Genomic DNA, 15,173 nt, shown 5'->3' on the forward strand with positions numbered 1-15,173 from the left:
TAAAGAAACGGTAAAGAAACAGAATACAACAAAAGGGAAAACCTGTGACGACTTTTATAGATAGATAGTAATATACTTAATAATAAGTAATATAAAGCATTACTAATAATATTTCAGTAATATATTACTACAGTTATGTCACGTATCGCATTACAATCCACCTTACCAATCAAAGTGAAGTGTTTATTGTTGTTTTTTTAAGAACCCATCCACACCAACATGAACATATTAATATAGGCTGTGTGTGTTTAATACAGCCGAGCCTATAAGTTCTGTGTTCAGTCTCTGTGTGACTGAAATGAGCCTAATGATGAAGCCTGATCCTCAGAGCGCACTTTAATTTATATTCTTGAATCACACCATGCATTCCTTGTTCTGTGGACTAAAATATGTCATTATAGGCTACATTATAGAAGCTATAGGTCTGTTGTGTTTCATATAACTGAGAATACAATTAGAAATATTTATTCCTATCTTATGATATATCAGACTGTCATCCTCTGTCTGTCTGCTCATCTCAAAAATGAATCAGTAATAACTCAGGACACAGCATCAGCTTCATAATAATCCCAGAGCAGCGGCCGTTTGCATTGTTGCCTAACAGGTTGGAAGCCTGGCTGTGGCAGGACCTTCCTCCTCGTGCTTGCATGGGCTTTTCCCAACATAAAAAACATGGACATTAAGTCAATTCTCCAGTCAGTGCCCTTGGGTTAAATGCAGAGAATCAGTTTCACTACATTGTACATTGTATGAATGTATGTGATTAATAAAGATTATTCTAGAGCAGCAGATTCACCTTCATCAGAGGACAGCTGAAGTCCGACCCATTCACCATCGCTAGACGAGGGAAGATCACACAGGAAAAACCAGCAGAATGTCACCGGGCTGTCGACGAGTTTATTGTGAGATTGACAGTTGGTTTTGGTCAACAACTACGATAGCATAAATTGCTAATTGCTAGGAAGTAGTATGAACTTTCAGTGAGCTGCCCTGACAGCGATAGATAGCAGATTTTCTACTGCTAATGGTTGCTAATATTTTTAAAGCTGCTGTAAGCGTGCTCGTCGTTTTAGCTTTAACTTCCTGTCTGTTTTGCAGTTAGCAGCAACTGGTTGCTTTCTCCGTTCCACCACTGCCGGTGTGAGGGCCAGATCAACAGGATCTGTGTGTTCATTGAGCAGACGTTAAGTGGGCAGGGACGAAAATGTATTCTCTCTTTTTACTGCATGAGCAGGGTGAGGAGAGACATGAGTTACTGAACAAACCCTCTATAACAGTGATTACTGTCAGACTACAGAGCTTTTTAACACTTATTTTAATAAAATATATCACTTACAGCAGCTTGAACTGTCGGGTAATGACCACAGCCTGTATAACTTATTATTTCTTAACCTTTTAGTATATTTTCCTGTCATGTCCTCACTTTTTGCACCTTGTTATAGAGACTAGTATCAGTATCATCGAGTATCAATAAATATCAGTATCGATATCAGCAACAATAAAATCCTATTAATGCCCATTCATGATTACATGTCATACTAAAAAGCACAGAACCTGAAAAATAACACGAATAAAAACAGAATGATAACACGGCTTCATCACAGATGAAACAACAGGTTTTGTTTGTATCACAGGTTTGATCTGATCAGTGTTGAGTCGAGTCGTGTCCTCAGTACTTCAGTCCTCCTGGAAATATTGGCTCAACAAGCATCTCTGCAGCTTCACTTCCCTCGGCTCCTCGCACAGCACACTTGTGTTGTTTGACGTAATAAAGCCGAGTGAATCTTTTATTGCAGACGCTGCAGCTGAACGGCTTCTCCCCCGTGTGGACGGACAGGTGTCGCCTCAGTTGGTTGCTTCTGGTAAACTTTTTGTCACAGACTAAACAGCTGAACGGTCTCTCGCCGGTGTGGATTCTCATGTGTTGGGACAAATTGCTTCTATCACTAAAACTTGTTTTACAAACCGAGCAGGTGAAAGGTTTCTCTCCTGTGTGAACTCTGATGTGTGAGGTCAAGTTTGAGCTCCGTGAGAATCTCATACCGCAGATAGAGCAGCTGAAGGGTTTCTCCCCCGTGTGGATTCTCATGTGCCTCACAACGTTGATTCTCACTTTAAAAGCTTTTTTGCACACCGGGCAGCTGAAGTGATTTAATTCTGGCTGTTGTCCCTTATAGTCAGAGCTTGTAGCACATTCAGAGGAGCTGAATAATGTTCCTGTATTACATTCAACATCACTTACAGGTACATCATTGTTTTGTAGAGGATATAAACCTGACTGACGTTCACAACTGTCATCAGTCTCCGGTTCAGAGAAGTGTGGAGTCTCGTCATGAGTAGCTTGTTGTAAATTAAAGTTCCAGGCTGGTTCTGGTCCTCCACAGTCCTCTCCAACAGCTTCTGTTTTCAAACGCTCTCCATCTCTGATCTCTACAGTTTGTCTTTGATGAAGCTGTGAGGACTGAGGTTTCTCTTCATCATCTTCTTCACTCTTCACAGGGACAGGAGTGAAGGTGAACTTGGTGATATCAGCCTCCTCCAGCCCTCCAAGCTGCTCTCCCTCCTGACTGGTCCAGAGTTCCTCCTGTTCCTCTTTAATGTGTGGCAGCTCTGGTGGGTCCTCCTGGTCCAGACTGGAGCTCCACTCCTGCTGATCAGGAGGAACCTCTTCTTCACTCTCCAACAGCTGCTGGACGTCTGTGGAGAAGAAGAAAACTACTGAAATCACGACTTTCTCACATGTATACAGAAATGTTTTGTTTAACATATTTGAAAGTCATTCAAACTATGTAAGTATATCACTCACACTGCATTCCCTCAGAGAAGAAATTTCATGAATTCTACCATATTAGTGTTATTTAAAAAAAAAAAAATCAAGTTTATATCAAGATTCCTGTCTGTCAGGACACAATATTTAGTGAAAGTGATTTGTTCATACAAAAAAAAAGAAAAAAAGGTGTTTGTAACCGTCCTATCTGGACCTAAACTAATAGGAATAATTTTTTTAAATATTTATTTTAAAGCATTCTTGCAGTCTCTCATTGTTGTGATCACTTTAATTTCTGCTGTTATAGTGTTATGGTGTCGGGTCAGATCAACCACAAACATCCTCCCTGCACCATCTAAACTGTGGCGTTTCATTTACTGACTGTCAGTCAGAATATTCCTCTTTGTCTTTCTCACAGCCTCAGTGTGTCATCTTATATCTCACACAGAAAGGTGGGTTTACAGTCTGTGACTGGCGTAAATTAACTTGTTAGCTTTATGAAATACGTTTTTACTTTTACACCAAACATTAGTTCACATCTTCACTGAGACTTCTGAGTGTCACTCTGAAAAAGATAGAAATGACTGAATCCTTTTCGGTGATAAAAGTCAAACACTATAGTTAATTTGACTCATAATGATCAATACATGAAATAAAACAGCCTATAGTTTGTATTAGATCAATTAAAACTGATTCTTGCTTGAATGAACTATGAGCATCAATTCACGTCTGTTGCTTCAGTTTATTGTGTCAAATCATTTCCTGGTCTCCTTTATCCACTTTAATGCGACATGAAGCACATTTGGAAATTAAAATAAATTGTCTTCAACCTTTTTCATTGACGAATTAATTTATTCAAAGGAGCAGTCTGTAGTTATGGATAATAAATGTTAATGAGCAGAGAAAGATCTTCATTGGCTGATACACAAACTAAGTAAAAAAACTCTCTTTGTTTTCATGACTGAATAAACAAACTGACCTTAAAGAACAACACAATTTATACTGGTTTACTTTGTTTATATGTGGTGGACCCTGCCACCTTTTCTAGCTTCAAACAGTGTTCTGGGACCTTACTATTGACCTCATTAATTAGCAAATATTAAAAATCTGAAAAAAAAAAAAAAAAAAAAATCTGACTTTGAATTTCTTCTCCAAAATTACAGAGTGCCCCTTTAAATGTGAATAATATGTTATTAACATGATGAATCCAGCATCGGAGAGCAGCCTCTCTGCTCCGGAGGAAGACGTTGTTCACTGTTGGAGTTATTTTCTTAATAACAGAAGTTAAATGTGTGTTCGTTACTGCTGATCGCTGCTCCGCCTCGTTAACGTGACTCTCTGGGTGCTGTAGATTCTCAGTGCGCTCGCAGCTGAGCTCCACCTTTGTTCACCGTAAACATCATGTTATGAATTAACATTTAGAAAATCAGTTTAAGACATTTTTGGATTGATTATGAGTCACAGGATAAAAGAATTAAGATTCTTATGTGAATCCATTTTTGTACCCGCTTTGTCAAAGTTTGCTGGACAGCAAAGAAATCAAAATGTAAGTTTTGAACCATCCGGGCGACAGAGAGCGCTGTGGTTTATTAAACAGTGTCTTCCTCCTGCAGATGAATTGTGCTGATTCTACCTTGTTTTCACTCAAGTCATTCATAAAGATAGTGAACAGAAGTGGACCTAGAAAACAACCCTGTGGCACACCTCTGTGAAAACTGATAAAACTGGACTGACAGCCGTCAGCAGCAGAAACCTGTGTTTGCAAATAAGTTGACAGATTTTTCATCAAATAGATTAAGGTGTTTCAAAAGATTTTAATGAATCAAGTATCAAAATCCTCAATAAATATATCTTCATAAAAAAATCTCAATCAATGTTTTAAAGCAGGCCTTTTAAAAGACTTCATAAGAAGGACCAGATTAAAAATAAAGCTAAGTGCTAAGAGGCCAGACTTTCACAATCCATTTCTTTTTTTACACTTTGTTATTTAGATGTACAGCATTTGTTATCCTGTGATTTGGACATAAATAATGAGAAAACAAATAAAATTGCACTTTTCATCACAGGAAAAATATTTTCGCTTATTGACAGACATAATTAATGAATGGGCTTTAAAGGTAACTGAGGAAATCAAATACAACAGCTGTTAAAATGTGTCTGATCAAGTTTTGTCTGTAAACAACCCAAATAAAACCAAATACAGTACAAGCATTTAAAGAATCAATCATTTTTACACATCCTGAGGTGAATTAATGGAGTGTTGTATAGGTGGCATATATCACTTTTACACTAAATCCATATGAAAAGGCAGTGGTTCCTGAAAGCACTGAAATAATGAACACACAAAAACAAAGTTTGAACAATCACGTGTCTTCACCTCAGCTGAAAGGAAAAAAAAGTACAACTTTTTTTAAGAGTCTCTGTCTCGTTTTTAATTGGCCGGTGTTGTACCGGTGTCTCGCCCTCAGTTTCATTTATTCCTGCTGCTCTCACCAACACACTTGTGATTTTTCATCTGAAAGCGCTCAGTAAATCCTTTACCACAAACACTGCAACTGAACGGTTTCTCCCCCGTGTGGAGAGTCAGGTGTCGTCTCAGGTGCGTCTTCTGTCCAAATGTTTTACCACAAACTGAACAACCGAATGGCTTCTCCCCCGTGTGGGTTCTCATGTGTTGGTCCAGATTGTTTCTGCGGCTGAATCTTGATTTACACACTGAGCAGGCAAAAGGTTTTTCTCCAGTGTGAACCTTTAAGTGTGCGTTCAGATTCGAGCGTTGTGCAAATCTTGCACCACAAACTGAGCAGCTGAATCGTTTCCCTTCCGTATGAAGTCTCATATGAATTATGAAGGATTTCTTCCTGGGGTATTTTTTACCACAAATTGAGCAACTAAATATTTTAGTTCCTGTTTGGACTCCACTGGGATCCTGCAGACGTCTCTTGTGGCCACACTTTGCAGCACGTTGAGATGAGCCGTTTGATTTTTTTCCAGCCTTTCGTTCAACATCACTCACGGTTACATAATCATTTTGCTGACGGTTCAAACCCGATCGAGGTTTCCTGGTTTCCTCCCAATCACATCTGTCACCAGACTCAGGTTCAGAGGAGTGTGACGTTGTGTCATGAGTAACTGGATCAAAGTCACAGGCTGGTTCTGGTCCTGCACAGTCCTCTACATCAGCTTCTATTTTTGCAGCGATGTTCTCTTCGGTCTGTCTTTGATGAAGCTGTTTGTTCTCTTCATCATCTTCTTCACGCTTCACAGGGACTTGAAGCTGCTCTCCCTCCTGACTGGTCCAGAGTTCCTCCTGTTCCTCTTTAATGTGTGGCAGCTCTGGTGGGTCCTCCTGGTCCAGACCGGAGCTCCATTCCTGCTGCTCAGGAGGAACCTCTTCTCTGCTCACCAACAGCAGCTGGGCGTCTGTGGAGAATAAAGAAAGACACACACGTTATAGAAAATACTGTTAAAGGTGCGAGGAGTTATTCGTTAGGTAGCTTAGCATTTCAGATCATGCATCAATCCAGAGAGTCTTACTGTGCTAGTAAACGTGTGTTTCTAAGACTTCCAGACAGTAAAACTCTTTGCAAACATGCAGACAAATATCACGATGTGGAGCAAACAGCTATGCATTAATGTCTCTAACATTAGCTAAGTTGTGGGTTAGCAACCTGTCGCTACGGTTGCGGCTGTGAAGCTAACATGCAGTAAGCTGAATGTCCGAACGTAAGGTTACCTGAAAGACAACCAACAATCATAAACATTACACGAGCAAAACATAGCAACACTAGTGTTACCTACCTATCAAGCAGAAACCGAACAACCACCGCATCCGTCTTCATGATGAAAGCCTCACCGATGTTAGACGGCTCTTCGCCCTGATCATAAACCTTTTTAATTTTTGCTCTTCTGACCTTCAGCTGTTCAAGATTTACCGTCTCTCTCTCTCTCTCTCTCTCTCTCTCTCCCCATGTCCCGTCATATCTAATGATGGGAAATTATTTTTAAACTAAAATGTTTTACATGTAGAGAACTCCTTTAAACAATAACTCTGAGTGTAGGTTGAGTATGTAAGTGAGTTTTTGGTCAAGAGAGAGCAAAGGTCATCCAGATAGTGAAAATCACCGAGCTGGTAACGACAATAAAAATTAATAATCCAGCGATTTGGTCTGAATGCACCATAATAACAATGAAGCAGACATTATTTTTAATAAGCATATACATACATAAACACACATTTTTTGTGATGATCCTTCAAATATACTGATCAATAAATGACGATATGTACGTGCGAGAGGCAGGATATTTTACAGATATAAAAGTAAAAATGACCCATGTACAGAGGCCGTGTCCTGACCTGTGGCTATTTGCTGCATGTCATCCCCTCTCTCATCACATTTACTGTTATTTTTGTCAAGCTGTCCTGTCAATAAAGTTATGAAAAGGCCAAAAATAAATAAATGAACTGAAACAGCAAACTTCTCCAGGAATTGATAATTATAAATTATCCGATTTATCTTTTTTCTGAATAATGTTTTGCAAAAAAGTCTTTTCATATCGGCACATATTGAACTACGTAAACACTGTTATTGATATATTTGTGATAGGTCGACGTACACACTTTGAAATAACAGCATGAAAAGGAGACATTAAGTTGTGAAGGTGAGTGCTGCAGGCGTTTCCTAGCCAGAAGTTATTGTAAATAAACATTGTGATTGTTTTTAAGTTTGTATCTATTGGAAATATGTTGTTCATCCCTCCAGAAGAATCAATGACAAGACGCACTGATCCAACAAACTGACCAACACAATTTATACCGTTTTACTTTGTTTACATGTGGCGGACCCTGGCCCCCAGGAAGAGCGCCAGGCTTTGAAGCCGCACCATTAAATCATCTTTTCTCTATTCAAGTTAGCCGGGTGCTAAACTGGAAGTTAGCTGGCTCAGTTGGTGGAAGTTTCTAGTGCGCAAACTCTGTGGGCCCTCTGGGCTCTGCCTCCAATGATGTGTACAGATGTAATATAACGTCCTTTGGCGGACCCTGCCACCTTTCTAGCTTCAAACAGTGTTCTGGGACCTTATTTTCCTCTGAGAACAGCTTCCTTATTCACTTGAGGAACAAGTGAAACAACAGTTTGTATTATTACCTCATTAATCTTGTAAATATTAAACTTCAGAGCTTGAATTTCTTCTCCAAAGCTACATAATGCCCCTTTAACTGTCAGTCTGATAGATGGTGACTTTATTTTCATACATTTACAGTCTTATTGCCATGATCTGCCTCACTGTGTCTGTTGTGAATATGAGAATAAAGAAGTAATAAAGTGAGAAGAAGAAGTAAACAGAACCAACCTGCTCTGTGTAACTGGACCTGAGGCTTGAAAACAGCGTCCAGTAGTTTCCGGTGTCGACACAGTTCCTCCTCGTACTCTGCTATCGTTCTTTCAAACAGCTCAAATATCTCTTCAGCAGCCGCAGTCAGTCGCTGCTTCACAAAAACTCTCAGCGTTTGGACTTTAGACATGTTTCGTCAGCAAGTTGTCAGCAAGATGTGCGCTGTCGGCTCCGTCTATTTCCTGGTAGCAAGCTAAATTAGCTTCTTTAGCTCCGTAGGACACCAGGAGATTATTCAGATGTTTAACATGTTAAATTAAAGGGGACATCGCTGAGTCTCTTCAGACAGGTTCATCTGGACATGTTGTCCATGAAGAATACAGTCTGGTCTCTACTGAAGCTACTCCGACTAGCACTGTCTCCGTCTATCTCCTGCTAGCGAGCTACGCTAACGTCTGTTGGCTCGACTTTTAGCTTCTTCTTGACTAAAACAGTCGATGACTTTGAGGTGAAACATCCCAAAAGTTCACACGGAGTCCAGTTAAACACGGTGATCCTCACAGGTTCCGGTGGTTCCCCTCTGATCGTATTTTATGTCAGATGTACGAAGCTCAGCGCGGAACAGGTTCGCCTGTTAGCCGCCGTCAGTGACAGTGACAGTACTTCCGGTACGAGTTCTTTGCTGATTTCCAAAATAAAAGTGAGAAATCTCTTATGTACAGATTTATGAGCTTTAGTCAGAAACAAATGGAAATATGAGAATGTTACAAACTAAATTAGAATTAACAGAACAAAAGCAAAATGTCAACAAAATATACTTACTCATCAAGTCATGGTCCCTGTGAATGTTTTTTCTTGTGTTACGATGTTGTAGTGCTGAGCTGTAGGCTGATGTGCTGATGATTACCATTTTAGCGCTTTGGACTACAGTTACAAGTTACTATCAATATTACATCAAATGGCCGAGAACAGTGAATCAAAATCACCAAATACAGCAGTGACCGTACATAATGTAGACAAACAAAAAAGCAGATTTTAAATGATCACGTGGCTTCTCCTTAGCTGAGAAGACTTATTGTTTGTTGTCTTGTCAGCAGGATTACAACAAAACTTTAATGAAACTTGGATGGAGGACGGGTTTCTGCCCAGAAAAGACCTGATTGGGTTTTGGTGCAGATCTGGAAAAAGGGGTCGGGTCCTGGATGCGCTCTAATTTTAATCACAAACACTGCAGGTAAACAACGTCTGACAAGTTATTTATTTATCCTGTCATTATTTGATTATTTGGTATTGAACTAGTTCAAAAGTACCTGAAAGTAATCAGAATAAATTACTTTAATATTGTGATTGTGAATTAGGTAACCAACATTTTTTTAGCAGGTAACTATTTTATGATCTGTTGGGAAGTTGAATCTGTTTAATGATCCTGCGAAACCCGTCTGCTGGTGGTGAACGCACCGTTAAACAACCACCACTGATGAAAATCTATCTGATGTGACAAACGTTCACAGACGAGGTAAAGTTTGAAGTTTTATTCTCGTTATTCTCTCTCTCTCTCTCTCTCTGAAGCAATAGGTGAACAAATTAAACTGTTACTTTGAGGAAACTTGTGGATTTCTCACGTTTGAACATTGTTGGAAACATTCGGGTGAATGTAAGAACACGACTCAACAAAATACAGAGGTCGAGTTGTTTTAAGACATTTTATCCACCGTCAGTTTTTATGACGGCCACATTTGACTTTCACTCTCCCAGTAGAGCTTCTTATCATCTTTGTGAAATACCATGTCTTGGTCATCCAACCGTCATCAGTTCAACTATTGTTCCAAGATCCGATGATCAAACACGGTATCAGTTCATAAATAGCTCTCCTGGTAAAGTTCACGCCTCATGCATGCTGCTGAGGTTGAGGCTCAGGGTTTGAATCCTCTCTGTAGCTTCTACAGCATGAAGTTAAACTTGGCCTTCATGAAAATTTTTATTTTGAACCACAAGAAGTTCTTTAGATGTCTGTAACTTGAAAAGATGTCTAAAATTACATTTTAAGATGTCAAAGACGTCAAAAAACTTTCATTCTCTCCACTCTCCTTTCTGCTCAGTTAATATGTTGGACATTAAGTGAACAGTCTCACTACATTTAAAACACAACATGAGAAGTTTTCTTTTCTAAATAACTGTTATACTGGCATACACTGTCTAGCACTTCAGATTTGTTCTCTTCTGGACCGGAGCAGAACAATAACCTGCTTCAATCAGCTGAAGGACAGAACGATGGTTTCAATCACACACACACTTCCAAAGTTTTTTTCTGGTATCTAAATAAAAATTAAAAGTCACATTCAAGGGGAGGTTTGATCTTTTTCTGACACTTAAATGTAAAAGACAGACGTCAAAATCCACAGAATAAAAAAAAGCACTCTGACGTTCAGAAGAATTTAATCTGAAGCTTCAGCAGTTTGAGTTTGACAGGATCAAGCAGTGATTTTCCAAAGTTACACTTGTCTTTCATACAAAGTCATTTATGTTTTCACAGACATGTTTTCTCACCGAGCCGGGGTGGAGGGATACGTCTCGGTCGTCACCTGGATGTGTGTGTGAATAACATAAACAAGACCCACTTGATAAATGAAATACATACACAAGCTTAAAACATCTGAACCCCTGCTGTAAAGGCAACTGTGTAAATCCAGCACTTGGACCATAGTGTAGTATTAATGTAGTTCTGTGTAGTGAAGTCTGAGTGAATGAAAATATAATTATCAGTTTAAATATATTTTTAGATGAAGACAGACGACAGCAACATGCACAGTTCCTGGAGCAATCAAAACAATGCAGACACATAAAAATGTAATTTAAATCATGTTGCTTCATCATAGATGAAAATATGAAGTACGACTGACTTTGTAGTCTGTGTTACAGTTTTGAACTGTTTCCCTCTGCACTCCTATCCTGCTGGAAACATTCACCAGCGTCTCTGCAGCCTCATTTATTTCTGCTGCGCTCACAACAGACTTGTGTTCTTCAGCTCAGTTGTGTCTCCTGTGTGGACAACCATGTGTCGTCTCAAAGATCCATGTTGTGTGAATCTTTGACCGCAAACTGAACAACTGAATGGTTTCTCCTCTGTGTGGACAATCAGGTGTTGTCTCATATGAGCCTTTCGTGCAAACGTTTTGCCACAAACGGAACAACTGAACGGTTTCTCTCCAGTGTGGACTCTCATGTGTTTGATTAAAGTGCTGCTGTTACAGAAACCTTTACTACAGACTGAGCAGGTGAAAGGTTTCTCTCCTGTATGAACTCTTAGGTGTGAAGTCAGAGTTGACCTTTGTGCGAATCCTGTACCACAGAAGGAGCAACTGAAGGGTTTCTCCCCCGTGTGGATTCTCATGTGCGACTCGAGTCCTGCTCTCCATGCAAACGTCTTTTTACAAACTGGGCAGCTGAAATGTTTTCCCTCTGAGTGAAGTCTCATGTGACCCTTTAAGGAATGATTCCCGCCGTATCTTTTACCACAAATTGAACAACTAAATGGCTTCACTCCTGTTTCATCTTGTTTCTGCAGGTGTCCCTTGTGGTCAAAGCTTGAAGAACATTCAGCAGAGATAACAGATTGTGTTTCAGTGTTACAGTCCGTGTCACTTCCAGATGCCTCATTGTTATGCTGAGGCTCCCTGGTCTCCCTCCAGTCACTACTGCCATCAGACTCGGGTTCAGACGAGTGCAACGTCTTGTCATGACAAATTGGATTAAAGTTACTAACAGACTCTGGTCCTCCACAGTCCTCTCCATCAGCTTCTGCTTTCAAATCATCATCATTATCATCTTCTTCACTCTTCACAGGGTCAGGAGTGAAGGTGAACTTGGTGATATCAGCCTCCTCCAGCCCTCGAAGCTGCTCTCCCTCCTGACTGGTCCAGAGTTCCTCCTGTTCCTCTTTAATGTGTGGCAGCTCTGGTGGGTCCTCCTGGTCCAGACTGGAGCTCCTCTCCTGCTGCTCAGGAGGAACCTCTTCTTCACTCCCCGACAGCTGCTGGACGTCTGTGGGGAAGAAAGAAAAGCAAAAACGTGTCACAGAAATCTGTAACTTCCTGTTAAACTACTGACAAAACTATGCTCTCAAATGTGTGGAAGATTTTTCTAACATATTTGGAACTAAAACAGATGACAAACATATTCAGCACTTTGCATTTCGTCAGATCAGAAAAGTCATAAAATGAGACGGTGATCAAGGCGGCTGTGAGTCCATAGTCATGTTCTGTTTTAAATAAACCTCTCAGCTGAAGATATAAAAACGTTTTACTGCTTTAGAGCGAGAAGAAGCCGGGCGCAATAAACCCAAAGTTCAATAACAGGTTCAGAATGATAAGTTGACCATCATCAGACATCAGCTCAGAGTGCAGTAATTAGCCCGAAAGTGCAAATGTTCATTTTCTCCAAAATCAAATAATTCACGTAAAAAAAACGACACGGATCTAAAAGAAAACAAACTAAACTTTTCTACAGTGTAAATCACAGCGAGGCTGCAAAGCTCCTGATGACGAGGCAGAAAGTTGTGTGTGACGGCGGCGATCTGACGACTTTAAAAGTTGTGTAGTGTGGCCGAGGAATAATACACGACTGTAGGTTCACTGCTGCACAAACTGTCTACATGACAATTGTGTCATTTCATACCAACTCACCTCAGGCCTACCAGTTCACTTTACCAGTTTACTTGACAAAATTCATGTTGAAACTTCTATCAAAATTATGGGACCTTGTAAAGTCCTACAGCTGAACTCCAAATACTCTTTAAGTTGTTCATTTTTTGGAGTTTGGCCCTAAATTATGAAAAACGGGCTCAACAGGTATCAGACAGATAAAGAACCTGAGGTCAACACAATCCATATCTACTGATGAAATAAAGCCAATGAATGTAATATTACAGCCAGTGAATGCAGAAAAAAATGAACACATTTAAATATATATATCCACATGGCACCAGGATGCACTATGGGAAGAAGTCAAGTGGACGGAGGCCGTGTGCTGCGCCATGCAACAAAGCAAAAATGGTTCAGGAATGGTCTGAGGAGCAAAACGAGTTTGAGGTGTTGACTTGGCCTCCAAATTCCTCAGTTCTCAATCCAATCGAGCATCTGTGGAATGTGCTGGACAAACAAGTCCGATCCATGGAGGCCCCACCTCGCAACCTACAGGACTTATAGGATCTGCTGCTAACGTCTTGGTGCCACATACCACAGCACACCTTCAGGGGTCTAGTGGAGTACATGCCCCGACGGGTCAGGGTTGTTTTGGCAGCAAAGTTTTTATACAGGGCCAAATAACTTCTACATGTAACAGAACTACATTAATACTACACAGAACTACATTAACACTGAACAGAACTACATTAATACTACACAGAACTACATTAACACTGAACAGAACTACATTAATACTACACAGAACTACATTAATACTACACAGAACTACATTAACACTGAACAGAACTACATTAATACTACACAGAACTACATTAACACTGAACAGAACTACATTAATACTACACAGAACTACATTAACACTGAACAGAACTACATTAATACTACACAGAGCTACATTAATACTACACAGAACTACATTAATACTACACAGAGCTACATCAACACTGAACAGAACCAAAGTCTGGTCAGAAGAAAGTGAAAACTAGTGAAGAAACTAATTCTTGACAATAACAGATTCTTCATTCAGGTAAAAATGACTTCCTGTTAATAATTCGATGACTGTAAACATTCAGTAACAACTATTGAAATGAAAACATGATGTAAATGATCCTCAGGGTCTCGTTCATGTTCACGACAAATTTCAACCCAGTCCAGTGAAAAATAAGAGATTAGTGAGGTCAGAACACACAGAACCGGAGTACAGCTGTAGAATCAAACAAGGTCTCGTGAATCTAATAGAAGTTTCAACATGAACTGTTTCAAGGTGAACTGGGAAAAGTTCTGGATTTGCAGGAATGATCCCATTTTATCACCACTGGAACACCTGCCGACCTCAGTATTGTGAGGCAGATGATGTCAGCTGGTTTCAGTGTAAAGTGAGAAGAAGTAAACAGAACCGACCTGCTCTGTGTAACTGGACCTGAGGCTTGAAAACAGCGTCCAGTAGTTTCCGTTGTCGACTCAGTTCCTCCTCGTACTCTGCTATCGTTCTTTCAAACAGCTCAAATATCTCTTCAGCAGCCGCAGTCAGTCGCTGCTTCACAAAAACTCTCAGCGTTTGGACTTTAGACATTTTTACTGACTCACACGAACTTTTCCTCCAGAAACACTCCGTTAAAAACTGCCTGCTCACTCTGATGTGCGCTGTGTTTACGGTCCGTTCGGCTCCGTCTATTTCCAGGGAGCAAACTAAGCTAACTCCATTAGCTTCGTGGGACGGCAGCAGATCATTCAGATGTTAAACATGTTTAAAGCTCAGAGTCTCCTCAGGCAGATTCATCTGGACATGTTGGGTCCGTGAATGACACAGCTTGGTCTCCATTGAAGCCACTCCGACTGCACTTTGACCGAGTCCGTCTCCGTCTACTTCCTGGTAGCGAGCTACGCTAACGTCCTATAGCTTAGCCTTTAGCTCCTTCTTGACTAAAAAGCTCGATGACTTTGAGGTGAAACATCCCAAAAGTTCCCACAGAGTCCACTTAAACAAGTTCATCCACGCAGGATCTGGTGTTTCACTCTTATCTTACAGTAACTCACATAAACACTACAACACGGAGAAAGTTAGCGTGTCGGTCACGGTAAGTACAATCGCTTCCGGTCCGATTTATTTGATTATCAAAATAAAAGTGAACACATTTTTAATTTATACATTTCTTTTTCTTTTTCTTTATTCTGTTCTTATCTTCTACACTTTTAATTATATTGTAAGTTTCTCTATTTGTACTTATTTCTGCCTCTGTTCTGCTGTATTTCAATAAGGGATTGTCCTATTTTCACTTTTCTTCAAATTAAATAACAGAATGAGCAACTGTGGATGTTGATTCATGCTTTTCTTATATAATTTGATTATTATTACTGATACACTCACA

At 40.0% G+C, this 15,173-nt stretch overlaps 2 protein-coding genes across 3 annotated transcripts; both read right to left on the bottom strand.

Moving 5' to 3' along the window:
- Positions 1–883: 883 nt before the first annotated feature.
- LOC311272436 (uncharacterized protein) lies at positions 884–8,747 on the bottom strand. 2 transcript variants are annotated; one of them, XM_084378829.1, is made up of 2 exons: positions 8,120–8,747; positions 884–2,697 (listed from the first exon to the last, which is right to left on the bottom strand). In XM_084378829.1, exons 1-2 carry the CDS (start codon positions 8,289–8,291, stop codon positions 1,670–1,672), a joined length of 1,200 nt encoding a protein of 399 aa, XP_084234955.1. In that variant the 5' UTR covers positions 8,292–8,747; the 3' UTR covers positions 884–1,669. The 2 variants fall into 2 exon arrangements, with proteins under 2 accessions (XP_084234955.1, XP_084234956.1); XM_084378830.1 differs by lacking the exon at positions 884–2,697 and adding an exon at positions 4,562–6,190.
- Positions 8,748–10,520: 1,773 nt separating this feature from the next.
- Positions 10,521–14,881, bottom strand: LOC311272435 (uncharacterized protein). The gene is made up of 2 exons (XM_084378828.1): positions 14,206–14,881; positions 10,521–12,142 (listed from the first exon to the last, which is right to left on the bottom strand). Exons 1-2 carry the CDS (start codon positions 14,375–14,377, stop codon positions 11,103–11,105), a joined length of 1,212 nt encoding a protein of 403 aa, XP_084234954.1. The 5' UTR covers positions 14,378–14,881; the 3' UTR covers positions 10,521–11,102.
- Between the last annotated feature and the right edge of the window lie 292 nt (positions 14,882–15,173).

The sequence above is a fragment of the Pagrus pagrus genome, assembly GCF_965226575.1.
Source record: "Pagrus pagrus genome assembly, chromosome: 17".
In the NCBI taxonomy this organism is placed as follows: Eukaryota; Metazoa; Chordata; class Actinopteri; order Spariformes; family Sparidae; genus Pagrus; species Pagrus pagrus.

What these genes read in the sequence shown, in the direction of transcription:
- LOC311272435 (XM_084378828.1), bottom strand. Translation starts at nt 14,377, where the DNA reads ATGTCTAAAGTCCAAACGCTGAGAGTTTTTGTGAAGCAGCGACTGACT. An exon ending in GGTCCAGTTACACAGAGCAG is followed by an intron (nt 12,143 to 14,205) that starts GTCGGTTCTGTT and finishes TCTTCCCCACAG; the next exon opens with ACGTCCAGCAGCTGTCGGGG.
- LOC311272436 (XM_084378829.1), bottom strand. Translation starts at nt 8,291, where the DNA reads ATGTCTAAAGTCCAAACGCTGAGAGTTTTTGTGAAGCAGCGACTGACT. An exon ending in GGTCCAGTTACACAGAGCAG is followed by an intron (nt 2,698 to 8,119) that starts GTTGGTTCTGTT and finishes TCTTCTCCACAG; the next exon opens with ACGTCCAGCAGCTGTTGGAG.